Source organism: Lygodium microphyllum, chromosome 13 (genome assembly GCF_053477565.2).
Source record: "Lygodium microphyllum isolate KBCC chromosome 13, Lygodium_microphyllum_v1.1.10, whole genome shotgun sequence".
In the NCBI taxonomy this organism is placed as follows: domain Eukaryota; kingdom Viridiplantae; phylum Streptophyta; class Polypodiopsida; order Schizaeales; family Lygodiaceae; genus Lygodium; species Lygodium microphyllum.
Window position 1 is genome coordinate 33,377,658 of NC_141147.1, and position 25,966 is coordinate 33,403,623.

The 25,966-nt window shown below is 45.4% G+C and overlaps 1 protein-coding gene and 1 pseudogene across 4 annotated transcripts; one reads left to right on the top strand and one right to left on the bottom strand.

Annotated features, from left to right (window-relative positions):
- Positions 1 to 1,415: 1,415 nt before the first annotated feature.
- Positions 1,416 to 25,818, bottom strand: ATSPO11-1 (Spo11/DNA topoisomerase VI, subunit A protein). Of its 4 annotated transcripts, none has more exons than XM_087690929.1 (11): positions 25,745 to 25,818; positions 4,859 to 5,029; positions 4,713 to 4,749; positions 4,340 to 4,387; positions 4,199 to 4,257; positions 3,127 to 3,158; positions 2,941 to 3,046; positions 2,679 to 2,799; positions 2,510 to 2,573; positions 2,262 to 2,392; positions 1,416 to 2,104 (listed from the first exon to the last, which is right to left on the bottom strand). In XM_087690929.1, exons 2-10 carry the CDS (start codon positions 4,919 to 4,921, stop codon positions 2,266 to 2,268), a joined length of 657 nt encoding a protein of 218 aa, XP_087547055.1. In that variant the 5' UTR covers positions 4,922 to 5,029; positions 25,745 to 25,818; the 3' UTR covers positions 1,416 to 2,104; positions 2,262 to 2,265. The 4 variants fall into 4 exon arrangements, with proteins under 4 accessions (XP_087547055.1, XP_087547054.1, XP_087547053.1 ...); XM_087690928.1 differs by having other exon boundaries at positions 1,416 to 2,173; XM_087690927.1 differs by having other exon boundaries at positions 2,233 to 2,392.
- Positions 17,918 to 19,888, top strand: LOC148026490 (uncharacterized; annotated as a pseudogene).
- Positions 25,819 to 25,966: the final 148 nt, after the last annotated feature.

Below are 25,966 nucleotides of genomic sequence, written 5' to 3' on the forward strand. Positions count from 1 at the left end.
ATCAAATTGCCAATTTAACATATTTTGTTAGTTATCCACAAGTACATTCCATACCACGGTCTCTTGAAGAGGACTTGTCATGTCTCCTTAAACTAGAGCAAAATTCTTAGATTTTTTAACAATTTTCTTAAAATAATCCATCCTATATGTTGGTCTTTTCAATATTCATGAGAGAGACCAACATATAAAATCTAGAGTTAGCTTCCATACATATATAAAAGTCATTATGTCAAAGCTCAGTATCGAACAAGTAAGACTCTTGCAATCTTTCATGATAAATACACGACAATAAACCAAGTAATATTTTTCAATGATCACTCAATAATATAGATAATGTGCAACTTGTTCGAAAATAAAATTTATGTTTGCTTCCTGAAAAACATATCAAAACTTATAGATTTATAATTTATAATAAGTGTATTTGAGAAGTGTTGACACAACCAAAACTATAATATATAATCTCAACAACCTTGTACATTTAAAATGAAACAAAAAATGCCTCAAATAGCCAAAAACACAACAAAAAGCCATTGTTCTACTTACACAGTAAATTTCACAATAATATAACACTTTTTCTTTGCCCTGCTTCCAATGCCTCCATAAATACTAAGGAAAAAAAATAAGAAAATGAGAGCTTTTTACCCATTGCTTGCTTGCTTGATTTTGCTCCTCCTCCATTTTAACCTCCAAAATCAACCTCTATTATGTCACGAGTTATATGGTGGAGAAACCTGCTTAAACTATTATCCCAAACATGCATAACACATGTGAGGAAAAGCTTACTCAAGACCAAGAGAGATGGAGGCCAAGATATTCAAGGTCATATTACAGTCATTCAAAATTGCAATTCATATATGTTTTTTTCATAAAATTAATCAAAATATACATCCTTATAAAATTTAGTTTCTTTTGAGTGTGGTAGATAATATATTTCACAAGCTCTTGGAAATACCCCTAATATCTAATTCCAAACACACACACACACACACACACACTCTCTCTCTCTCTCTCTCTCTCTCTCTCTCTCTCTCTCTCTCTCTCTCTCTCTCTCTCTCTCTCTCTCCATTAACAAAGTTAAAAAAGAATCCTCTTTATTTTCTTTTCTTTCTTGTCTAATTCTTATAAATTTTGTCTTTCTCCGTTTTTTCTCTTTACAATGACATAATATAAAGCAAAGCACTCTACTAAGTCAAATAGTGCATAATTGACTATATTAATGGACTGGGTCTATAATTATATAAACTATTATGATTATGGAGATAAAATCATGCATATATGGGATGACCCAATACTCGAAGATCATGCCTTCCTAGTTGTTTGCTACACCAAGGTATCCAAAATAGCATTATTATATATTGGAAAGGAAGAAACCTAATCCCCATTAACTCTCCATAAATGAAGAAAGAGCACCAAATACAAAAAATGATATGCCACATGAATGCCATTATGAAATGAGCCTTACGTGCCCAAATTCTATAAGTCATTTTTAAAAAAAAGTGATGCGCTTAAGAGTCCATTACGTGAGTTGAGTCTCCAAGTGTGCCATGGCAATACTAATATGCGCAGCTCAAGCTTTTGAATAAAATGTTCCACCTAATCAATAAAACTAAACCCTTGTGGGCATGGTGATTGGCGTCAAGTGTTCTTCCTTGAAGTCTCAATTGCTAAATTCTAATGACTACTAAGGGGATCATGCTTGAAGATAGCTGCACATGACACGTGTCAAATAGAGAGCTAAAGGCACATTGAATTCAATCCGTGCTTGAATCTGCACATCATACGCGTCTCTGCATATATTGGGCCTCCTTAAAGAGATGAAAATGTGACGTAGCTTTTTAAAACGTGATTGTTCGTATGATGCCTGATTTTCACTCAAAGGTCCTATCCTTACAAGTGGATGAATAATACCATGAGAAGCGAAGGCCAAGCAGGTGCTCCGGTAAAGACACTAGTGCTTCAGGAAGTCTAAGAGGTGAATTACGCCAAGTGATCCCCATGCAGGTTGGAAACTCTTGGCCGAGTTTTTGCAAGTCGCTGAATCGCTGGTGATAGAAAGAAAATCAAACCTCCCTTACGTCAATGGCGATGCTGCTGGAACTTGAATCTACAGCCAGCAACCACCAGCATAGTCGTCGGATCCCAAGCCCCTGTCCTTCACTCGTAGATGCAATTTCTTTGTAATACAACATTCGCATTTTTACTCTTACTAGCCAAATGCTTCCATATACTTACTATCATTAAATACGGCAAGCTCTTTTCACCTTGTTACAGATAACATCCATTCTTTATCTTCGAAGGTAGATAAACTTCTGCTAGAAAGGAGAAAGAAACAGCTGCAATTGCTTCAACCTCAAGCTTGACGCCTTGTTGTAGCATGGCCCCAATTTGCTCACTGCAAAGAAAGCAGGTTGGTTCGTCCAAACCCAGTTGAATTAACACAAGACAATGCCAAAAAAAAAAAAAAAAAAGGTTCGTTCATCCAAAACCAATTGTAATCAACACAACATACCTCCATAAAGGCACACAAGTTTTTACATAATGGCGCTGTAATATTGACCTTGCCTTTTGCTTATCTGGAAAAATTAACTAAATTATCTATCCGGGAACTCCTCTTGAAACTTACCAAAATAACTTGGCAAAAAACGTTAGCATGGTGGTAAACATGGCTTGAGAGTTACCCTTGGTGCTTAATGGAAGAAAACAACCCTTTGGTACTCCAAATGTATCACAGTCAGATAAAAATACACCAAGCCAGTGAATCTCTGGTGTTGCCAAAGCCTTGGCATCGTACGCCATCGTCTACTCAAGGAAATGCACAAAGACAGATTGTACATGTGGTTCCAATTAATGAAGAAACCTTTATGCTTTCCAAAAAAGAAAAGGAGTTTAATATTAACCAGCCACTCCAAAAAAGGAAGCTCAAAGGGAATGTAATCTCACCAGGGAACCAAATCTGTAAGTCAGAAGAATATCCAGACCATGGGGATCACAATCCACCAATCCAAAAACTGGTAAATCAAGTTCACTGCTAAGAAGCCGCAGAAACCTGTTCCAAAAAGAGAGATCAGCATACAGTTTCAAACTATGTGTAACTACTAAAACAAGGGTGATGGGGAGTCCATTTACATTCTTGTTGCGACATCTGGATAACCTTTTCCCTGGGAAGAAGTCATTAAGCAGTTTCAAAATTGAGGTTCCATTTCTCAATGCATCAGTCCAATAATCATCTATTCAATAATAGCCACACCTCGTTACTAGGTCTAGTTGCCCAGTTGAAAGAGAAGCCCACAACAATTTGGACTGTGGAAAACTGGCTTTCATAGACTTGGCTAGTTTCCAATCAGGTTTACGAGCACTAGTAGGCGATGGCAGGAAAATGAGAAGCAAGGAGTTGTAAAATATCATCCAGATGCCGTTGCCCCCAGATAGAGAATAGCATATAAAGTGTAGATCTATTTGAAGGCTCCAAGGATGGAACCCTCTTAAGATCTACCAGATGATCTCAGTAACTTAGTAGTGATTAGAATGTTTAAAAGTAAAACGTACATAATTATAATGTTAAGTGGGTAGATAATTGAACGCATTAACTGTTCCTTCCGAGTTAAGGAGAAAAAAACCATACGATGCTTTTAGTCATCTAGAATTTATTTAGGTACTTGATACTTCATGGGGTAAAGTTGTGTTGGGCATTAAAATTCGTAAGAGTTAGAAATTCAGTGTGCCCCTTTAGGTCCCACAAACAACAAACAGCATGTCCATACAGTCAATTTACGAAAACTGTTACTATCAACATTTGAATGTGCAAAATTTCCCTTCAAAGTTTTGGATTCCGTCCAGGATGATCAACTCATCCTAAAATAGATCGTAACTGTCATACTATTTCATGAATTCATGTGACCATATCTAGATAAGTCATATACAACCTTTGAAGCTGTATCTTGAAGAAATCCAAGCGTAGAATTCAGTCTCAAGATTTAACATCTAAGAGTGCATCATATGGCCCATTTCCTAGAGCGTTCTATTATACGAGGTAAAACAAGATAAGCTCCCAAGTAGACCAGGTCAGGTAATAACACAACGTGAAAAATTAGCTCAATCATTTTTGAACATCTGTAATCATCTCAGCAGACAGTTAGACAAGAAACACTGGTGGTGATACGCTGTGATAACAATAAGCTAGAAGATTGGGGTGCCTTACAGATATGAGAATACAAGGATTTTTGACACAAAATCCATCATTCGCAAGCCGTTGAAATACTGTAGCAGAAAAACGAAACAGTAGCTGCTTGTAAGGTCGGTCTATGAGACCAAAGCTTGTAAAACTATGTACGCATCTTACCTGTCTCTTTCTCTACCAGCAGTATGTATTTGGCAACACTCCTTATGTCTTTTAACACATTAAGGAGGATTACTCTAGTACACTTAGTGTTCTGTTTTCATGGCATGCTAGCATATAATTTATACTTTACCAGTTCTAAAGACCATGAAGAGGCTAAAGTTAACAGGTTTTTCAAAATAAAATCGAGGCAATTTGCACACACAATTCAATGCAGTAGGAAGGGCTTCTCAACTCATCATATGCTGATTCCAGATGCAGAGTGACAGATGCTTTTAGACTGCAAAGGAATTCATCACTGTACACTGTAAATGATACCATTTTGAGCACAACATCAACTCCTGCTATTAGTAGGTGACCAGTTTGAAAAGGATACTTTGGACAAGACTCGTATGAACTGGTATTGGAAAACCCTGAAAAATAACATGTGCAGAAATATGCACAACCTTCTGAGAATATAATGGATCAGGTGCTCAAATCATGAGCCGAAAACTTAAAAAAAGAGCCACAACATTGACTTACAGTACAGCTGTACTTCATACAATCAATCCTTTGATCATCATAAATGTAGCCAAGCCATCCCATTACCAAACTGTGAACATTGTACTGGTTAACAAAGTCGTGAAGATTCTCTCATATTCTTTTTGCAAAGTTCCTTTAATGCAATTTTTTTTACCCTTTACTCACAGCAACCTGCAAGAATAATCAAAGAAACAATCATAAGGAAGAGGAAAAACCTAACTGAGCAGAACCAGAAAAGAAAGAAGTCACCAAATTAGTCCTTTAGGTTAATGCCAACATTTATGTGAATACTTATTGCCAACAAAAAGTAATGCTCAGTCTCAGTCCTCCTATCCATGGTTCCACAAAGCTTGCTTATCACAGAAAAAAACTAGAAGGTTTGGATATGATAACTGACAGATTTAAGAATCTCCGCCCTATATAAAACTATTTGTACTTATAAAGTAAAGCTTAGATAAAGAGGGCAGAAACAGTAATACATTTCATGTGAGAGCGTATTGTCTTTGAGAAAAGTACTTGCAGTGTATATCTGTGCATCTGGTGCCTCATAAACCAAAAGGCTGGAAGTGGAGGAAACTGAAGGCTCAACTTGGTACCACAGACCAGTCATGTGCTACAAATCTCAGAAAATGGCTATTAGATTCACATTCTTGAATTAGTACAAGTGCTTGTCACATGCACTATCTCAGAGTTTAAACTTCTGTCCAGGACTGCAATTTCCTTCTTACAGTTGGTTGGAACACTCTCTTTGAATGATTTATTAGTGATTGATTGGTTTGTGTGAGCAGCAGGAGGCCAGTGTGCTCTACTGTGGACTGGACCTGTGTGCACCATGAATCTGTGGGGAGTGTGGTCCTCATGATGATATATTCATGGTGCTGCATTCTCCATGGGCAGTGTTGGAAATAATCTCCTCCTTGCATATTTGTGCCAATAAATTCATAATATGCCATATGCTAGGTGTCAAGAGTTCCATGTCAAGAAACAGTAGGGTTTGCGGGAAGAAACATAGTGTGCGGCAAACACAGAGACAGAGAAACTCAAAAACAATGAAGGAGAAGATGCGTGACAAATGATGAACACTAAATCGTGCTGATACAATGGAGTAGAGCTTGGAGATAACTACACTGTCCTAGTTGATCAAGTGGCATCACTTGGAAGGAATATGCATTGTGAAGGGAGCGAAACATTTTCCTTCCAACACAGGTGTTGATGACAAAGAAAGAGCTGCTCTATGAAAGGAGCAAAACACATCCCTTTGGGCAGTGGTGTGAGAGTGTGCAACAGATGAGAAACACGAACACAGAGAGAAGAGAAGAGAAAGACAACAGGCATGGAAGAGAAAAGTGCATTGAATCTGGAAAGAAAGCAGAATACAATGATGGACTGATTAGTCCCTGCACGCAGCCTAAAGCATCAATGAGGGAACCAGATCAGGCTGAAAATGATGGCAGCACCGGAGACAGAGACGAAGACATAGTGTGCAACCTGCAGTAAACAAAAAAATGATCTGTCCCAACTAGTGGCTCGGCTATAAATAGCCAAATATCTCCAAATCTGGCCGACCAACTGCAGGGAAGATCCATAAATGCAGTCGGCCAGCTAAATCTGGGTGATCAGCCTAAACTGGAGGTGAAAATGTTGATGTGGCACTCCTAGACAGATTGCAATCATCAAGGGCTGTAGAATCATGGCCAAGGCAAGGAAAAGTAGCTGCTCATGCAGTGTGAAACTGATAGAGAAAGCAATCCACACAAAACTACGTGGAAATGATAGTTACAACAATGTCTCTTTCAAACTCTAACAGAGCTCACAATCAGGAGATGACAAACTGATAGAATAAAATGGCCGGCTAACACCCCCTCTTAGATCCTGGGAGTGTCTGAAGACCCAACAATCTTATATGATGAAGTATAGAAGCCTGTGGAAGAGGCTTCATGAAGAGATCCACTCCATTGTCCTTTGTGCGACAATAAGCCACCACTAACTCAAAATCCACGATCTGCTCTTGAACAAAGTGGTACTGGATCTCTATGTGCTTCGTGTGAGCATGAAACACAAGGTTCTTTGCTAGAGCTAGGGCACTCTAGTTATCCATGCACAATGATGTGGGTCTTGTTTGTGAAAAGCCAATCTTTGCCAACAAGTGATGGAGCCAAATTGCCTCCTAAGCTATAGAACATAGTGCAAGATACTTGCCCTTCATAGAAGATGAGGCCACAATAGATTGCTTTTTACTACTTTGTGAGGTAGCTCCCAATCCAAAGGAGAAAGAAAAACTCATAGTGGAGCGTATACACGTCACATCACCTTTCCAATCTAAGTCACTCCATCAAGCAAGAGTGGCCCTCTCTCCATACATGATCCCGTAGGATCAAGTCCCCTATAAGTAGCACAACACATGCAAAGTAGCTTGCCAGTGAGCTTGAATAGGAGTCTTTATGAAAGAAGACAACAATGCTACCACAAAAGATACGTTTGGCGTAGTATGAACAAGCCAAATGAGTAATCCAACAAGACACGTGTACCTGGTACCATTAGGAAGGGGATCTTCAGTAATAACCAACTTGGACTTAGGGTTCATGGGACCAGAAATAGGCCAACAATCAATCATACCAAACTTTGAAAGAAGCTCGAAGATATACTTGTGTTGGGAGATGAAAATCCCATGTGCCATCTAATAGATCTCCAAACCAAGGAAGAAGTGAAGGATCCCAAGGTTCATCATGTCGAACATTTGTCGCAAGATCTCGTGAGTCCGACCAACCTCTTATGAGTCACTCTCTATGATAATCAAGTCATCCACATACAATTGACCGAGACACATCTATTACCCATAACCTTATAATAAAGGTTGGGGTCATGGTGTGATCAATGGAAAGCACTCTATATGAAGAATCGATCAATCCTCTAGTACCAAGCCCTAAGAGCATACTCTAGGCCATAGAGGGCATTATCTGATTTGTAGACATGATCCTCCTTCCCTTGCATTAAAAAAATCTAGAAGGTTGTGAAACATATATCTCCTGCTCAAGTATGTCGTTCAAGAAGGCAAGTTTCACATCCATTTGAAAAATAGACCAGTGGTGATGGGCTGCAAGAGCCAAATTAGCCTAAATAGTAGACATATGGGCTATAGGTGCAAAAGTTTTCGAATAATCCAAACTTATACGCCGTGTAAAACCCTTGGCAACAAGCCTAGCTTTATGCTTGTACAAGGAGCCATCAGGTAGATAGTTAGTCTTAAAAACCCGCTTAACATTAATCATCTTGTACTTCCATAGACACAAAACCAACTTCCAAGTTTGATTATGCTTAATTGCATTGAGCTCCTCCTATATAACACAATGTCAAATATCCTATCCAAGAGCCTCATCAACTATAATAAGCTCATGATCTTGAAGAATTTGTGACATAAGAGCATAGTTCACATAGAATGAACTATCCCGCTAGGCCTATATCTTGGCTAATCTGTGTGGGCTTGAAAGGGTCATAGAAAAAGTGAGTAACACTTGCATCCTCCATGAGCCATCAATACCACCGAGCAATGGTGATAGGCTTATCATGCTGTGAGGGAAACCCACAGACCTTCGGTACCTACAATGCATCTATCTGGGATAGGGCCTACCCCCCATTGGGTAACAATATATCCCCCTCATTAGACGAAGAAGACTTCTCCTCAGACGACTCATTAACCCTAAGAGACACTTGAGGGGTTGGGGAAGGAGTAGAAATACTTGAAAAAGAAGGAATACAAGGAGCCATCAAAGGTGTAAGAGGAATGGAAGTGGAAAGAGGAGGGGATGGAGGGGGAGGAGTCAAAAATGAAGGAGGGGTGCCAAGAGATAACTTGAAAGGAAGGGGTGGAGCTAATGGTTGGGTTGGGGGGGGGTTAGTCAATGACAAAGAACCACTTGCACAAGAAGCACCATCAATGGGATCATCAGAGGTCACAACCTCATTGAAGATCACATCCCAACTCACATCAATCTTTCGGGTCTTTGGGTCAAAGAGCTTATAGCCCTTTGTGGTCGTGTTGTTACCCATGAAGATAAGCTTCTTTGATTGTGAGTGAAGTTTGCTGTCTTGTTTCATCTTGTTCGCATGGACATAAGCATTGCATCCAAAGATGTGAAAGTAGGACACAAAAGGCTTCTTTCCAAAGAATGCCTCATAAGGAGTCATATCCTAGAATGCTGAACTAGGAGACCTGTTGGGGATATGCACCACTGTAGCAACCACCTCACCCCAAAGAGAGCGATGTAGACTTTGATGCACCAACATCGATTGGGTCATCCCAAGCATGGTTTGATTGGCAATCCACCACATTATTCTCTGATGGTGAATTTAGATGGGAATACTTCAACTGAGTGTCGTGATTCTTGCAAAACTCAGAAAATGTTAGAACAAAACTCACCGATGTGGTTAGCTCGTACCCCTCAAACCTTGAAAGTAGTTTGCATTTTTGCAAGCACCTTTTAATCGTAGAAGTTGGAGTACGCCTCACTCTTGCTCTCCAAGAAATACGGCTACACATATCAGCTGAAATCGTCAATAATCAATATCCAATAATTAGCCTTCCCAAGGGAGGCCATGCCCATAGGTCTACATAAGTTGGTGTGCACAAACCCTGGTGATGTGAAAAGAAGGAAAATCTGGGAGATCCTTCGTTAACTTCTTCCAAGAAGCCTTGCATACAAAGTCGAAGTTTAAGTGCCCATAACAGGCATACCAAAGTAGTCCGAGCTCATGAGAAGTCCATGTGGCAAGGTTAGTGAGCTTATCCACCCTCCTGAGTATCTAGCCAAAGAATAGAACCTGTAGAAGAATCCTCAACAGTCACAACATCCTGGGTGAAGACCACACGAGTATCTAGCTCTGTCAACAAACCATGGATAGAAAGAGGGTTAAAGCCCAAATTTGGTACATAAATGACTTTGGTTGTGGAACTCAGACAATGGGCAAAAGGAAAATAGTCCCACTCCATGAACTAGCATGGAAGAGTCGTCACCAATGGTGACTTAATCCCCTCTAGAATCAAGATCCTAAAGTCAATCCTATCAGTAAGTCATGTGGGAAGTGGCCCCACTATCAACGAGCCATGGCTTCTCCTTAGTGGAGGAACTAGGGGTTGTATCCTCAATCTCGAATAGATACACCAAAACAGACTTGATAGTAGTAGGGGTAGCCTTTAAGTCCTTCAAACCATCCTTTGGCTTCAAATGGGGATACTTCTACCAACACTTCTCCTCATAAGGACTAGTGTCTTCTCATCATCCTTCTTGCCATCCCCTTTGAAAAGCACCTTGCCACAACACAAAATGAACCACAAACCGGCCATGTAGAGGCTACAACTACGCTTGCTTGCCACAAAAACTTGCAAGAAACTCTCATTCTCACGAAGAAATTGAGCTCTCAAGACACACAAGAGAGAAGGTGCACAAGAAATTGGGAAATTCTTCTATCCTCACCCTCTTCCTCTTCCTTATTCTCTGTGAGATTTTGCAGAGCAGAAGAGAGAAAGAAACAAGAACAAGAAAGATGAGAATTGTGCCGAAATGAGAGAGGGAGAAATGAAGTGTGAGAGGAGAAGATAAAGCGGAAAGGGGGTTGCAACCACCCTCAACCACCTTCTCAAATCACCTAACAAATTTCCTTCTTTTCCTTTTTTGAATTATAAAATTCCAATTGCATACATTGGCTAAGGAAGCTGCCGACCAATGCACTGTGTGTTCCCCGACCCGCCATCGTGCCTCGCCCGTTTATCCCGCTGCTACAGCGCCTCCCCACCCTCTGCCTGTTAGCGTGCCCTCCTCCCTCGCCGCCATTGTGCTACCCTCCCACCGCCTTGTCACCTCATGCTTCCCCCCTCCCGGTAGCCACAGCACCCCCTCCTCCTCTGGCCACCAGTGCGTCCCCCCCCCTTCCGCCGTCTACCAATTGGGCCCACCGCACCCGTCCCCCCCCTCCCCCCCCCCCCGGTTTGGCCGCAACACGCTCCATCCTGCTGCCCCCCCATAGCCATTGCACCCCCCCAACCTACTAACAGCTAGAAATCCCCCTGCGGCCACCCAGGGGACTAGGACTCCAATGGAGACCAGCACCTTAATCACCATTGAAAACAGAAACCCCCCCCCCCCCAGTTGCTCCCTCCTTTGTAGCGACACCCCCCCTCAACCACCCACCTTCTCAAATCACCCGACACATTTCCTTCTTTTTTTTAATTATAAATTCAAATTGCATACATTGGCTAAGGAAGCTCCCGACCGACGCGTTGTGTGTTTCCCGTCCCACCATTGCGCCTCCCCCTTGTTTATCCCACCGCTGCAGCACCTCTCCACCCTCTGCTTGTTAGCGCGCCCCCCTCCTTCTCTAGCCGCCAGTGCACCTCCCCCCCTTCTGTCATCTGCCAACTGGGCCCACCGCACCTGCCCCTCCCCCCCCCCCCCCCCCCCCCCGGTCTGGCCGCAACATGCTCCATCCTGCCCCCCAACAGCCATCGCACCCCCCCAAACCTGCTAACAACCAGAAATCCCCTGAGACTAGGACACCAGTGGAGACCAGCACCTTATTCACCACTGAAAACAGAACCCCCCCCCCCCCCCCCCCCCCGCGAATGGCAACACTGCAACGTGTTTGGTATGTTCTTAGTAGGGACGGGAAATGGAAACCCCTGGTCAGACGATCGTGCATTCAGCGAGTGCCCCCCCGTCAAACACCTTGCACGTCGTCCTCTTTGAGGAACAGCTCTTAGCCATCCGTGCCACAGAGCTGGAGCTAAAGGAAACAACGATCTTTGGTCAGGAAGTAGGACACTCCCGATCTAGGGCCCATTTCTTCGAGGCTGGCTTCACTCCACACTACACATCGGCACAGCGCAAATCGTGGAGGCGGTTCTAATGGGCCAAGGGATCTTCATGGTACGGCTCACCTCGGCAGACGTAGCCCGTGAGTTACTAGCTAGTTCACCCTACGCATCCACGAAGGCGGTCATCTACATGGTCCCTTGGTACAATGGCTTCATAGTGGAGGCATTCGCGCTCCACAACAGGTTACTTCGGCACTCGGTCACCCTTCTCTTTCCCGGACTAGCAATAGAGTATCGCCAATTGGTGGAAAACTTTGGACGGCTCTTTGGCATTGTCCTTCCTGCCTCTTTCACGGACGCAATGACAGCCACAAGAGTCCCAACGGTACGGGTGGCAATGAAAGAGGCCAAGAATATTCCACAGTTCCTAGAGATTGAGGTAGGCGGACGATCCTTCGGGGGCAACAGGTCATTGTGACTAGGCAGCCAGGGCAGTGCCTGTGCTGCTATGACTTTGGGCACCAAGCAGCAGAGTGCATGCACTTCGGAGCTAGGGCGGCTTCGCCGACAAGCCCACAAGTGGATACGGACAGTTTCACAAAAGTACATAGACGACAAAGAGGGAGACGGTAGGGGGGCCGCAGGCAGCTCCTCAGACACAGCAACGACAAGGAACAGGAGGGCAAGAGTCGCCCCCCCAGCAGAGCACCACGTGGTCCTCCCCCTCCTCGCTCTACCTGACAGGTCCACAGGTCTACACATCCACCCCCCACAGAGGCGTCACAAGCCGCCCACCCGAGGGCCCACAACCCCCACCCCCTCCCTCCCCCCTCCCCACAGCTCCCCCCCCAACCCTAATCCATACCCCCCTTCCCCCAGAGCTACGGGTCCTCCCCCCACATCCCCGAGTGCCTCTAACCACCCTACTGTCCCTCGATCCTCCCCCTCCCCTCCATCACCTCCGCCGACCAGTCCCCCCCCCTCCTCGCCCTTGATCCCCACCCAGTACAGGTGACCCCTCCCCCTCCCCCACCCCACCCATCCCCCCCCCCCATAGGAGGTGACAAGCCCCAAACGCCGACATTCTCCATCATGAGGGCAAACCTAGAAGATCCTATTACAGAAGGGTCTTCAGGATTGTAGACTGAGGCTTGGTGGTGAGTGAAGGCCGTCCCTAAGATGGATCTTCACAACAGCCCAGATGACCCCCCCCAAATTACCTTTCCTACGCAGCTTGCTCCGCGTATTGCAAGGCCTTCGTAAGGCCCTAATCCAGAGCCCCCCACGCTGCCAGGAGAAGATAGACCATCAGCCGGTGATTTGGAACCCCCAGGTTAGAGATCGGGAAGGGTCTCAGATTGGTGAGCGCCCCCACATCTAGTGGGCTCGTTGGGAGGCTGGCCCATCTCGTACCATCAAGACATGGCAGGGGGTGTATAGGATGGTGGACGAGGTGGTGCTGCAGCGAGTATCAGGCTTCCAGAGAGAAGTGGAGTTGAGCAGAAGGAAGATAGACGCAACAATACCTCAGGAGTGGCTTGCTCCCCCAATATGAGAGCGAATAGAGCCCGAGGAGGTAAAGGCCGCTAGGTTTTCACCAGCAAGCATCCCCCTACAGGTGGCAGGTAGAGTGGGACGGCGCTCCACCTAGGACCTTCTTCACCATGCAGGAGGGGGGGCGTCTCGCTCTTGAGACAGAGGGCAGTAGGACGAGGGGATAGCTGTCCTTTCATGGAGGAAGATCCAGGTGATTGGCCTTCAGGGGAAGACATGGCGACTGGACCCTTTTGTCTTCTGGGAGGAGCTTAGGGAGTGGCGCCTTTGGATCTGGGAGGGCAGGCCACTTGATGAGCTAGAGTGGGATCCAAGAGAGTGGCTATGGCCAGCCACTGCGGTCGCCAAGAAGCCACCGAGGTTCCTGGAGTACATTGCCAGGATTGGCAAACACATACAGATACGTATTGATGCAGAAGGATATGGATTGGGCGCCGTCACGTAGCAGGCACTAGGCAGAGCACAGTATCACGGAGCCTTTTTTACGGACCTTTTGGCGCTGCCTATGGGATAGCTGGAGGCCGAGGAGGGTATCGTATTTCTTATGGCTAGTGGCACATGGAGGCTTGGCGGTGGGAAGTTGGCTTGCCCAAATGCAAAAGGAGGGAGGTTGTAAGCGCTGCACACAGCAGTCTCTGGAAACCCCAAAGCACTGCCTTTGGTCGTGTGAGGCGGCACAGGTCGTGTGGAGAGGAGCATGCTGCATCCTTCGCCGTATAGCACATAGCCTTGGATGTATCTCATGGGGAGCTTTCAGCTAGCAAGTAATCAGCCAAGGCCATCACCTTCTGTATGAGGCCGAGATGCAAGACACGATATTCATTATCGAGGCAAGGTCGTGCACAGTGGTCGGTTTGAAGGCTCTACCCATCCTCCAGGTATTGGAGCCCACAGCAAACCACTCTGAGGTATGGGAGATCATAGGGAGTCTTACTGGATGGCATATCTAGAAGACGTGGTGTCAGGAGGCTTTTGGCGGAGAGAGACTTTCAGTACAGGCGACCTTAGCAGAGCTCTCGACCTCCATCATCCACTCCCTCCACGGCCGATGGGATCACGTGCAAGTCGAGTCCAAGGCTCGTCAGGAGCTCCGCTGTCATTTCATGCGCACTTGGGGCGGCTAGGACTTGTTTTTCATGATGCAGGCAAGCAACCCTAGATGGCGATACACTCCCCCTCCATGGCTTCTTGCCCCCATCCCCCCTAGACCGCCCTAAGAGGCTTGTACATCTGATATATATGTGACTCTGCATCAACTCCAGCTAGTCTGTTGAGTATGAGCACTTTCTTGTATTCATGTTTTTTCTGAAGTAATATAATTAGCCACATTTTATTTGCCAAAAAAAAAAAAAAACATTGGCTAAGGTCTTAGAGACCCCTAATTTTTTAAATGGGACAAAAGGAGCTTTGGCCTTCCCTTTTTTTTCAACATTTTAAAATGTGAGCCTTTGGATTATACATATTTTTACATTGCTTCATGTATGATTTTGAGCAAAGAGTATAATGCCAAATGTCATTTTACAAAAAGTATTTCCATGATGAGCACATTTTTGTACATTTATTTGCACATTTTCAGGTTGTCATTCTTCCCATACTAAAATGTGAAGCGTTCTTGCAAACAAATTTGAGAAGAACCACGATCAAATATTGCAAATCTTCATCTTCATAATCAATCTTCATTTTCTTTTTTGATCTCTGAATTGCCATTAAACAAGGAAGGGAACAATACACAATAGAGAAACACATAGCTAGGACGTTGAGCCTAGGTCACAAGCATATAAAATTAAACCACAAGTAAAACTGGAAAGATAGGGCTCTTGACTAGCTTGCACATGAAAACAACTTCACCCTTAGGATAGATGGAAAGACAACCACACCATAAAATATATAGATAAAACCCGAAAAAAGATATCAACATAGAGCATACCCTTGCTAAAGATTATGCATTGGAGTTCTCCCACCTAGAAAAATGTATTTGGAAAAGAGAAGGAAAGTGGGTTTTGTTAAAGGTAAAATTGAAAAGAAAATACAAAAAATCATTGTGCGTATTGAAGGGTAATCTTGGTGGAAAATAAGTGAATTGAAGATAGAATAAGATCTGCATATGAATGTCCATTAAGAAGATTAAATATGAAAACCATAGAAAAGGTTTTTGTGCCATTAAGATCAAAGGTTAAAAGGTTGGTTTTAAATTATGTGTCTTAGGACGAACGAATGCCCCTCCACGTGGATAGATAAGATGATGGTGATGCAACTGTCCTGTGGAGGGCGAGGAGTCAGAAATGGTTGCCCATCAATCTTGCTGCATGAAAACGGATACTAGAGTTGATGTAGAAGATGGGCACAGAAGGCGCAATACATCAAAGGGTTGGTACTGTGTGTGTGGAATAAGAGGGTGTAAAGGAGGTGGAGGGAGATGCAGTGGAAAGAAAAGGAGAAGAAAATCAAGTGGTTGAGGAGACTACAAACATGGTGGGCATGGAGACAAGGCATCCATTATGTGTGATAGTCACTAGGAGTAGGCCAATGAACCAGTAAAATCAATAATCCTTCATTTTCTTCACCCCTTGTCCTCTATCTTCTTGATCTTTGAAAGCCTAGAATAGTTGACACCTTTACTTTTTTGTCTTGAAATGCAGCCAAGAAAGATAGCTTTCCATGGCCAAAATGCAATTGCAAATCCTTTTCTCTTGCAAGCTTCATGACCACCTGCACCAAATGAAGAGCACCCTGCCATGGCACAAAATGAACCACAAACCGGCCAAGTAGAGGCTACAAGTACGCTTGTTGGCCACAAAAACCTCCAGGAAACTCTCTTTCTCACCAAGAAACCAAGCTCTAAAAACACACAAGAGAGAAGGCACACAAGAAATTGGAAAATGCTTCCATCCTCACTCTCTTCCTCTTCCTCATTCTCCATGAGATTTTGCAAAGGAGCGCAAGAGAAAGAAACAAGAACCATTACTTCCTTGGACTAAGAAGTCTCTTTTGGAAGTGGTTCCGCCTATCCGCTTCATGTTGTGGAAAAAGAAAGGGAATCCTTTGGGCTAGGTGTGGATTTCTTGGTGGCATGTGACTACTCCTAAAAGGATGGGGGGAGTAGCTTTATTGGATGTTAATTTCCATATAGTTACGTGGAAAAAGAAAGGGAATCCTTTGGGCTAGGTGTGGATTTCTTGGTGGCATGTGACTACTCCTAAAAGGATGGAGGGAGTAGCTTTATTGGATGTTAATTTCCATATAGTTGCGTTGAGACTAGCACTTTTACAGGCTTTATGTGTGCAGAGTCATCCCTAGACAGATATTGCAAAATTTTTTATTGAAAAGACTAGTATCTCACATGGTCGCACAATTATTTAAGTTTCTTGGTGGCATGTGCTAAATTCGACAAGGCCTATTAAGGTCTCCCAGTCTTTTCTCGTTTCTCACTTGATTGCATCTTGGCAAGAGACTTTGTGTTTTGCACTTTGGTGCCCTCCTAATCTTCGTAAGGAGGAGAACTCCCTACAAACAGAAGTGCTAGCTACCTCCAAGTTGTTGGACTAGCCTCATAAAGACCTGCAACGAGATAAGTTTAATCGGATGGCTCGCTTGGGGTTGCATACAATCTATGATGGTGTCATTCCTAGGCAGCCCCATCTTTATTCTTTCCAATGCATTCGTCAATACTTTCAGGTGCCTCGTGGCTATCATGACATTTGGTTGTCCTTACTGGAGTAGCTTCTAAGGTACTCTCCACTGCCTGCTTTACAACCCTCGTCTCCTTGGTGGGATTGAATGTTTGTGCTACCTGATGATTTTGAGAACAGGTCATCTAATCATATCTATTATTAGATGGTTGAGGTCAAGTTATGGGTCATTGGAAAGGCCAATAAAATATGGCATATTCGGGATAGCAAAAAGAAGTGGTAGGAAAGATTTTTCCAACTCTGGAAGTCTAAGCCTTGGCACTTGCAAGTTGCGCTCTCTCTCTCTCTCTCTCTCACTCTCTCTCTCTCTCTCTCTCTCTCTCTCTCTCTCTCTCTCTCTCTCTCTCTCTAGACTCTCACACATACACAGTGCACACACACAATCGTGGGCACTAGAGTCTGGGCCTTGGCACTTGCAAGTTGCGCTCTCTCTCTCTCTCTCTCTCTCTCTCTCTCTCTCTCTCTCTCTCTCTCTCTCTCTCTCTCTCTCTCTCTCTCTCTCTCTCTCTCTCTCTCTCTCTCTCTCTCTCTCGCGCGCACGACGTAGCAAACTCAAGATTCAGGTGGGATTCGGGAATAATCAACATATCAAAGGATCAAGCATGGAGTCATGTCACAGTGCTTCAAGCTTACGGAGGTGGTGGTGGCTCCAAGCGGTGGCAATGGAATTATTGCAGCATTCAAAGAGGAGGGGCAGCCACAAGGATCAAAGATCGTCTTGCCCATGTGCCCAACAAAGACATTGGTCCATGTGAACATGTGCTTGTTGATGTTAAGGCTTCCATGGAGCATTGGAGGCTCAGCCACTTGGCTCTTACAGGAGCATCTAGTACAGGAAAGGGAAACCATGGAGATGATGAAATTTCAGCAACAGGAGGTCCTATAAAGAGGGGTAGAGGAGCTTCAGAGTCTGACACAATGAGTGGTGCACATACAGGGGGTTCTACTGGTGGAGCACGCGGGACACCTCGGGCAACAAAAGGTTCATTGCAGGGTGCTAGTATCAAAGCGGGTATTCAAAAGCAAGCCATTGCAGAGGCCACTAGAGAGCTCACTCGATTATTCATTCAGTGTGCCATTCCTTTCTATGTCTTGCGCACGCCGAGATGGAAATCAGCCATGAGGGCTGTCAGCCCCATTGGATGTGAGTGGAAAGGGCCATCGTATGAGGGTATTCGGACAAGAGAGCTTAAAAATGAGAAAGCCCGCATAGAGGTTCAGTTGCAGCCATTGAAGGCCACTTGGGTGAAGTATGGTTGCACGATCTTGTATGATGGGTGGTCTGATGTATGTAGAGGAAGTGTCTATAACATTCTAGTCTCCTCTTGCAAGGGGACAATGTTCTTGAGGGCCATTGATGCTTCGGCAGCTGGCACAGTGGTCACTGGCTCATATATTTGGCAGCATATACACAAGGCAATCATGGAGATAGAGGCAGATAATGTGGTTCAAGTAGTCATAGACAATGGGTCCAATTGTGTTTCCATGGGTTGCATGCTTGAGGCTGAGTTTCCGAAGATAAGGTGGACCCCATGTGCTTCTCATCCTTTGGACTTGCTTATGGAGGACTTGGCGAAGTTAGATTGGGTTGACAGGATTTTTTAAACAGCCAAGTCCATGGTGCATTTTGTCACAAAGCGGCCTAAGGTGCGAAGTATCTACCGTTCACACACTGAGTTAGAGCTACTCAAGCCCTCAAGCACAAGGTTTGCATATATGTTTATTGTTGTGGAGAGGCTTGTGCGAGTGCGCAAGGACTTGATACGCACAGTGGTGTGCTTTGGAGGATGGCCAAGATGCAAAACACATATCTTTCTCACGGATGGTAATGGATCAAGGATGGTGGGAGGAGGCTGAAGCCTTAGTGAAATCAATCCAGCCCATCTATTCTGTATTGCGCATTACGTATATGGAGGGGAGCATCGGGGCTACTCTATGAGTACATGGATAAGATTGGAGAGGCCTTGGACAACAATACCTGTCTTCCTCGTAGAAAGTAAGTGATTTTTATGGTTTATGCAAATATATATTATCATTTATGGTTTGGAAATATATGTTTATCCACCATAGCTTCAATTGCCCATCTTGAATCCAGGATCGAGGAGCTTCGATGTGTATGGCAGACACAATGGAATTGGTTTCATAGACCAATCCATGCAGTTGCACATGTATTGCATCCCCTATGGCGTAGTGAGGATCAGTCTGCTGATGATGAGCTAGAGAACGGTATTCAGGAGTACTTTGAGAAGTGGGCAAAGAGATTTGCAGATGGTCACGAGGCTTGAGGATGAGCTTCTCCTGTTTCATAACCATAGCCTCTCCTTTGGTCGCTCGACAGCCTAGCTTCGAGAGAGACAGTTGCAGCCTATGTCTTGGTGGGAGAAATATGGGGCATCTGCACCTACCCTAGTAAGTTCTAGGCTGAGGCTCTAGCTTTTAAGTACTTAGTGCTCATGCATTGCGCATTAGAAATGTTGTGCAATCTGAAATTTCTTTTCTTGTGGATCGTGACAGGAACGCCTTGCTATTCGAGTTCTTTCACAGGATTGCAACTCAAGCACATGTGAAAGAAATTGGAGCACTCGGGCCCTCTTCCATACAAAGAAGAGGAATCGTTTGAGCACAGCTCAGTTGGAGAGGCTGGTCTTTTGTCACTCCAACCTTGGCCTTCTTGAGCACACCTCTACCTCTCTTGAACCTCGCCAGGTGAATGTCGACAAGGTAGACATAGAGAAGGTGAAAGACATACCAAATATTCCTAGTGAGGAGTTGGACATCTACACCATGTTGTATGAGGAGATGTCAGCTCCTGCCCATCGCACACAAGCTTCATGGAGGGCCACTTCGCGACAGGATGGCGCTAGCACTTCAGCAGTTGCAGCCTCACCCTCTTCTACTAGCTCTCATTCTGAGTTAGATTCTACTTCTTCTAGTGCATTTGCTAGTGATGCAGAGGCCGAGTATCAGGATGATGAGTAGTCACTCCAGGGTCTAGATTCCATACACGTTTCAGACATTTCAGCTATTCATGATTGTATCGAGGCTTGAGCCTTAACTCTTTATCTTTTTGGTATTTTGCTTTGATGATCCACTATCCATGCATGATTGCACATGTTCACAGTATCTTGTATTCTTCTTTTTGAAATGATATAGACACACATGGATGGTGGCAAGTGCATGTGTATTGTGTAATCTCTCTTGAACTTTAATTTGATTAGTGTTCTCTAATAATTGATTGTTATGGACTATAGTTAAGAGTCTATGAACTTATGAAGACTCTAGAGGGCCGAGTGGCCCGTGGGAGAAATCAAATGATATTCATCTTTGCTTTGGATTTGGATGGTCAATTGTATACAATGGTTAACGAAACTGTTTAGTTTGTTATATTTTACATGTTTTTCCCATTAAATTGTTTTCGTCGTTTCTTGTCTCTTGTCGGGACCGAAACTCCGTTTCTGCCGTTTCCCGCCCGTTTCCATTTCGCTGTTTCGGAAACTCCTGGCAACTATGATGTCGAATCCCACCTGGAACCTACTCACCCATCTGAACCCCAAGTGGACACCCCACTCGGTGCTAGAGTCCGGATCTGTAAGAAAACTGACTTTCGCTAGTTGATTTTCGCTTCAACTGTGCAAAATACCTCCAGAGCTAGTCTCACTCTCTCCAACATCAGCTCATCATCCTCTACATAAAGAGCAGTATCATCTCTATACTCTGAGTCTAGCAGCTCAGTCTCCTCCCTCATCGGAAGTCGAAGGCCACGTAGCCCACTCACACATGGGCGAAGGAAGTAGAACATCACCTCCGCAAAGAGTAGGAATAAGATACGGGGCAAGAGGGCAGCCTTGCCGGACACCGCAGATCCATGTCTGGGGATGCCCAACCTCGCCATGGTGCCCTCTAAGAAGTCCCACTCAACCCTGTCATAGGCCTGACCATTGTGCTTAGCCCACTCGGTCACCTCGAAAAAAGTGAAGACATTGTGTAGGATGCTCCTATCCTAGACAAAACTTGTCTAGGTGTCATGAATGGTGTCTGGAAGCACAGGGCAGAGTCGACTCCCGATCATCTTGGCCAGGGCCTTATAGGCCACTGACAACAAGGTGATTGGGACAGCTCCAACCGATCTCCCCCTTTGGGGAGGAGACTGACAAGACCTGCCGATAAACTCCCTAGCATCCATCCTAAGCTGAAAATCTCCTGAAAGGCCAGTAGTAGGGGATCCTTCACCACCTCCCAATAGATAGTGAAAAAAGCCTTAGAAAGACCATCCTCTCCCGATAATTTCTGCCCATCTTGTGCATTGAAGGCCTCAACTAGCTCCTTCTCTGTGAAGGGGTCTAGGAGGGAGCGTTCCATCTCCTCTGTAACAAGGGACGGAATGCAATTCCAGACCTACTGCCTACATCGCTATACTATGGCTAAGACTATCTCGTGCTGAAAAAGTTGTCTAGAGAAGTCAGTGGCAATCTCCATCACCTCATCTGGGCTAGAGCGAATCCTCCTATACTGATCACGAAAGCTGTGAATCTAATCCCCTAAGAGGTGCGAGGCTGATGCACCTGAAAAAACTCCCTACACATTGTGTCCCCCTTTTGCGCCCAAAAGGCTGCTGAGGTACGGAAGAAGAACTCAAAGCGCCTCCTCTCAAGGCCGGCAAGGGCTGCCCATGCACGCACCTCATGCATGTGGAGAGTGGGATCCCCTGGTGCCTCTTAGAGTAGTCTCTGAGTGGCTGCTAGGTCTCGCCGGAGTGCTCTCTCCTCCTCCCAACTCTGCTGCCTAGCCTGTAGGGCTGCCTCCTGGCAGATCCTGCTCAACTCGGCTAAGGCCTCTGCAACCTCCTCTGCAATCCGGTCCACCCCATCCCACTCTCTAGTCCAGAGCTGCTCAATCTGCCTCCTCACCTCCTCCCTCCTGTAGATGGATTCTGGGATCCAACAAGATTGCGTGTCATGGGCTGAAGCGGGAGCATCAAGAGTGAGGAGAACCAGGCAGTGATCAGACAAAGTGGTGCTAGCCAACTGCCCTACTTGGCCTCCGCGAGAGCACCCCCACTCTCCCACATAGAACTAGTCCAACTACTCCAAAAGAGCTCCGCCCAGCTCCCTATATCCCCAAGAGAAGTCCAACGACCTCTCCCTCCTATTGAAAACTGGGTCCCACCAAGCATCATGTGCTCCTACTGCGAGGAGGAAGACCTCCCATGCCTACTACTCCTCCCCTACCATACCTTGCTAATCTCTACCTCTGCCCTGCTGGTCCTCTAAGGCCTCCAGGTTGTTGAAGTCACCTCCAACAATCCAAGAGTCCACCTCTAGAAGTCCTGCTGCAATCTCCATCCAGAACCTACTATGTGCCCTAAGCTCCGTAGGAGCATAAACATTGAGGACTCCAAGGCACGAGTCCCCTAAATCCAATCTGATTCATAGGACCCTCCCTACCACAATTGTCCCGTGGTCTCGCACACAGGTAGTAAGGCTCACGCCAATAGAGGTGCATACACCTCCACTCCTACTCTGGGCACCGATGGAGTACTCCCAGTAGGTGTGTGAGCTGCCTAGAAGTACCTTCCCCACCGGATGAGCCTGGGAGGGGGTAAGCTTGTGCTCCTGAAGGAGTAAGATGTCGATCCATGCAGCAAGAGCAGGCTGCAACTCCTTTCGAATAATCAATTTTCTAGAACCATGTATCCCACTGTAGTGGAGGTTTTTTACGTTCCAAGATGCTAGATGTAGACTCATGGGGAAACCTGTGACAGACCGAACAAGCATCTGTTCGGTGTGGAAGCTGCTGATGAAGAAGAAGAGCCATGAGGCATGCGAATACGCTTGGCCGTAGGCCTGGAGGGTGAACTCCATTTCCCCATGGTGGCTCTTGGGCGGATCATGGGGGTGATAGATGCTCCAAGCGGTACCACCAGGGCGTCTATCAGCTAGGCTGAGAGGCGTGACTCTGTGGACTGGTAGAAGCGGGCAGTCTGTGCGAGGGACCACTTGATCACATCCATTGGTGAGCTCCATTGGATAGGGGCTCGAAAATAATGCCTACATGTGGGACCTCGGCTCTAGCTCACCAGTTAATGTCCATCATGCACCCTAGCCACTGCTGGGAAAAAAGTGCTAGCCCTCCACCCATCCACTTGGAGATGTAGTTTGCAACCTGGCCCCTCGCTTCCTCCTCTATCTGTGTCATTGTCCAGTCTCCTAAATGAGAGGTCTGAAAGAAGAAAGGATAGTTTGGTCCATCCGATGATGCTAGTAAATGGACCTTGCCGCTCCTTGACTTGCAAACTGTGGAAAAACTCCCGCGGGAGCAATTGCTCCTGTTGAGGGAAAGCGTGACGGGCGGCTAGGCCAAATGAGCTCATGGTTGTGGGGGGGGGGGGGGGGAGGGCTCGGTTGTTGGTGAGGAGAAGATATGGGTGTGTGAGGCTCGTCACTCCCTATGGAAAGGGGGAAAATGAATGGAGGAGGGACACATGTACTGGGTGAAGATCGAAGGAGTTGATTGGCGAGGGAGATAGTGGGGAAGAGGAAGAGTGAGGGGTGGTGGGGTGATCCAAAGTATGAGGCGGGTGTGAGGGAAGGTGAGTGGCCCCAGAAGGGGGGGGGGGGGGTGTGGGATAGGGTCCGGGAGCGATCCATGGGGATGGGGGCTAGGGAATCTCGGGTGGGGTGGGTTGTGATGCCTCAGTGGGTGGTGGGGGTGGAGGCCTATGATCCTGTTGGGTGGGACAAGGGGGGGTGCTATAGGTTATTCTAACAGGGGCCCGTCGCCTGCCCTCCTGCTCTCTATTGCCGTGGCTATGTCTGAGGGGCTAGCTAAGCCCCCCCTTGCCGTCTCCTTCTCCGTCGTCACTAGACCCATGTAAAACCGTTAGCATCCACATACGGGTCTGTTGACTGAGTTACCTTGGCTCTGAAACGCGTGCAATCTATGCCTAATACCCAAAGTCATGGCATTGCAAGCACTGACCAAGCTGCCCTGTCACTATAACCTGCTACCTGAAAGAGTGTCTGTTTGCCTCAATCTCAAGAACCTTAGGTATGTTGTTTGTATCTTTCACAGCCACCCGTACCTTCGGGACTCCTGCGGCTGTCACTTCATCTGTGAAGGAGGGAGGAAGAACTGTGCTGAAAAGCCGTCCAAGGTCCTCCACTAACTGACGATACTCTACCGCCAGTATGAGGAATAGAAGGGTAACCAGGTGTCCAGGAAACCTATTGTGGAGCACGAACTTCTCCATTGTGAAGCCACTATACCAGGGAACCATAGAGATGACCTCCTTCGTGGAGGCATAAGGTGAGCTATCCACTAGCTCATGGACTGCATTCGCGGAGGTGAGTCGAACCATGAAGATCCCCTAGCCCATGAGAACTGCCTCCACAATCTGCGTTGTGCCAATGCATAGCGTGAAGTGAAGCCAATCCCAAAGCTAGGCCTTGAATGGAGAGTGTCCTACGACCTATCCAAAGATTACTATTTCTTTCAATTCCACCTTTGTGGCACAAATGGAAAGAAGTTGTTCCTCAAAAAGGACGGCGCGCAAGGTGTTTGACTGGGGGGCACTCGTAGAATGCATTGACGTCTGACCAAAGGTTTCCATTGCGTATCAATGCTGAGGGTTACCAAGCTAGCTATTGTGATACCAGGGATAATGTTGCTACAGATGGAGGGAGCAACGATTGCTAGTGTTATCACGTCTCTACAAATGCAAGCAACTCCTACTAAACTTGCAGAGGAGGAGCAATCAACGGAGCAGATGAACGTGCAGCATAGGATGGAGACACGAGAGCAGGTCGACTGGGGAGGTCTTTTCGTGTGTGAAGCAGAGGGCAGAACCGCCACAGCAGGTCAATGATTGTTGATGCGGAGAGCGGAGCCTGGTGGAATGCAGACGCAATGGCACAGGCATAGTTGGATGGTCGCAAGCAAGGTAGGCACAAGTAGGTAGGAACAGAAGGACAGAGGCGTCACATCCGTCTGCCAGTGGGAAGGCGCAACCCTCTCACTCTCACGTTCGCCATCTCACCTTGTCCTCTCTCTCTCTCTCTCTCTCTCTCAAGCCTCTCACTCTCTCTCCCCCTTTACACACCACTAACCTTGACTAGATGGAGCTAGGTAAGAAGGCACCACATGGTGCCATTGTATCATTACTCACTTTATTCCGCACCCACCCAACCCCTTCTCTTGGTGTATCATTATATGGGTATTGTATTGTACATCACATTTGATATCCAGGGACTTACCATGGTACACAGGTTTGTCTCATACTTTTCTCTAAAAAGAAAAAAAATTGGTGTGAAGACTTTTATTGTGAAAAAATGTGTCAATATTTCAGATGGAAAAACTCGCGTATATGCTCTTGAAGATACATTTCTGGCGTTAACGGAATAAACTAAGTAAATGGACTGCTTAATCCAAATGTGTATCCATAGCTATGTAGAGGTGGAGAAAAATAGGCAAGTACAATGGAAACTTGAAACATTTCTTTCCCATGTCAAACTGAATCAGTTCACCAAATCAATCACATTTTGGACCAAATTAGCATCTTCTGATGTGTAATAATTCTTTCTCACTCAAGATCATCACAATTCAAGGAAAGAACTTGCAAACCCATTTACACAGTGTGCATATATGAGGGAAGTTTCATATTCTATGAAGAAAAGGTTTTCCTTCCCTATCCATTAGAAAACTTGTACACTGACATTGGCATTTTAGCACAGAAGATATATATAAACTCACCCTCTTCAAAGGACATCAAAGAAACCTTGTAATCTGGCAACTTATATTACAATGAGAATGGAGCAGAACAGTGAAATAGTAACTTACCACATGTAAGGTGCTACGGCTGCATTGAAATCGAATGCATATGTCATTCAATGCTTGGTCAACCTTTTTGGCTTCTGTTTAGCATATTTTTAAAAAAAGAAGTTAGAAAGAGGAGTCTGGAGGGCAACAAGACAAAACCAGCGCAAGGTTCAAAATAAACAGTTAAACGAATACTTCATTCTCTTATGTGATTCTACAAATTTGAGAAGTAGGAAATTTTGC

Bases quoted from the DNA above. Each gene is read 5' to 3' on its own strand.
- ATSPO11-1 (XM_087690929.1), bottom strand. From the start codon at position 4,921: ATGGGATGGCTTGGCTACATTTATGATGATCAAAGGATTGATTGTATG. The intron at 4,750-4,858 runs GTAAGTCAATGT...GTTATTTTTCAG, and splicing joins GTATGAAGTACAGCTGTACT to GGTTTTCCAATACCAGTTCA. The intron at 4,388-4,712 runs GTATCCTTTTCA...ATGTGTTAAAAG, and splicing joins TCATACGAGTCTTGTCCAAA to ACATAAGGAGTGTTGCCAAA.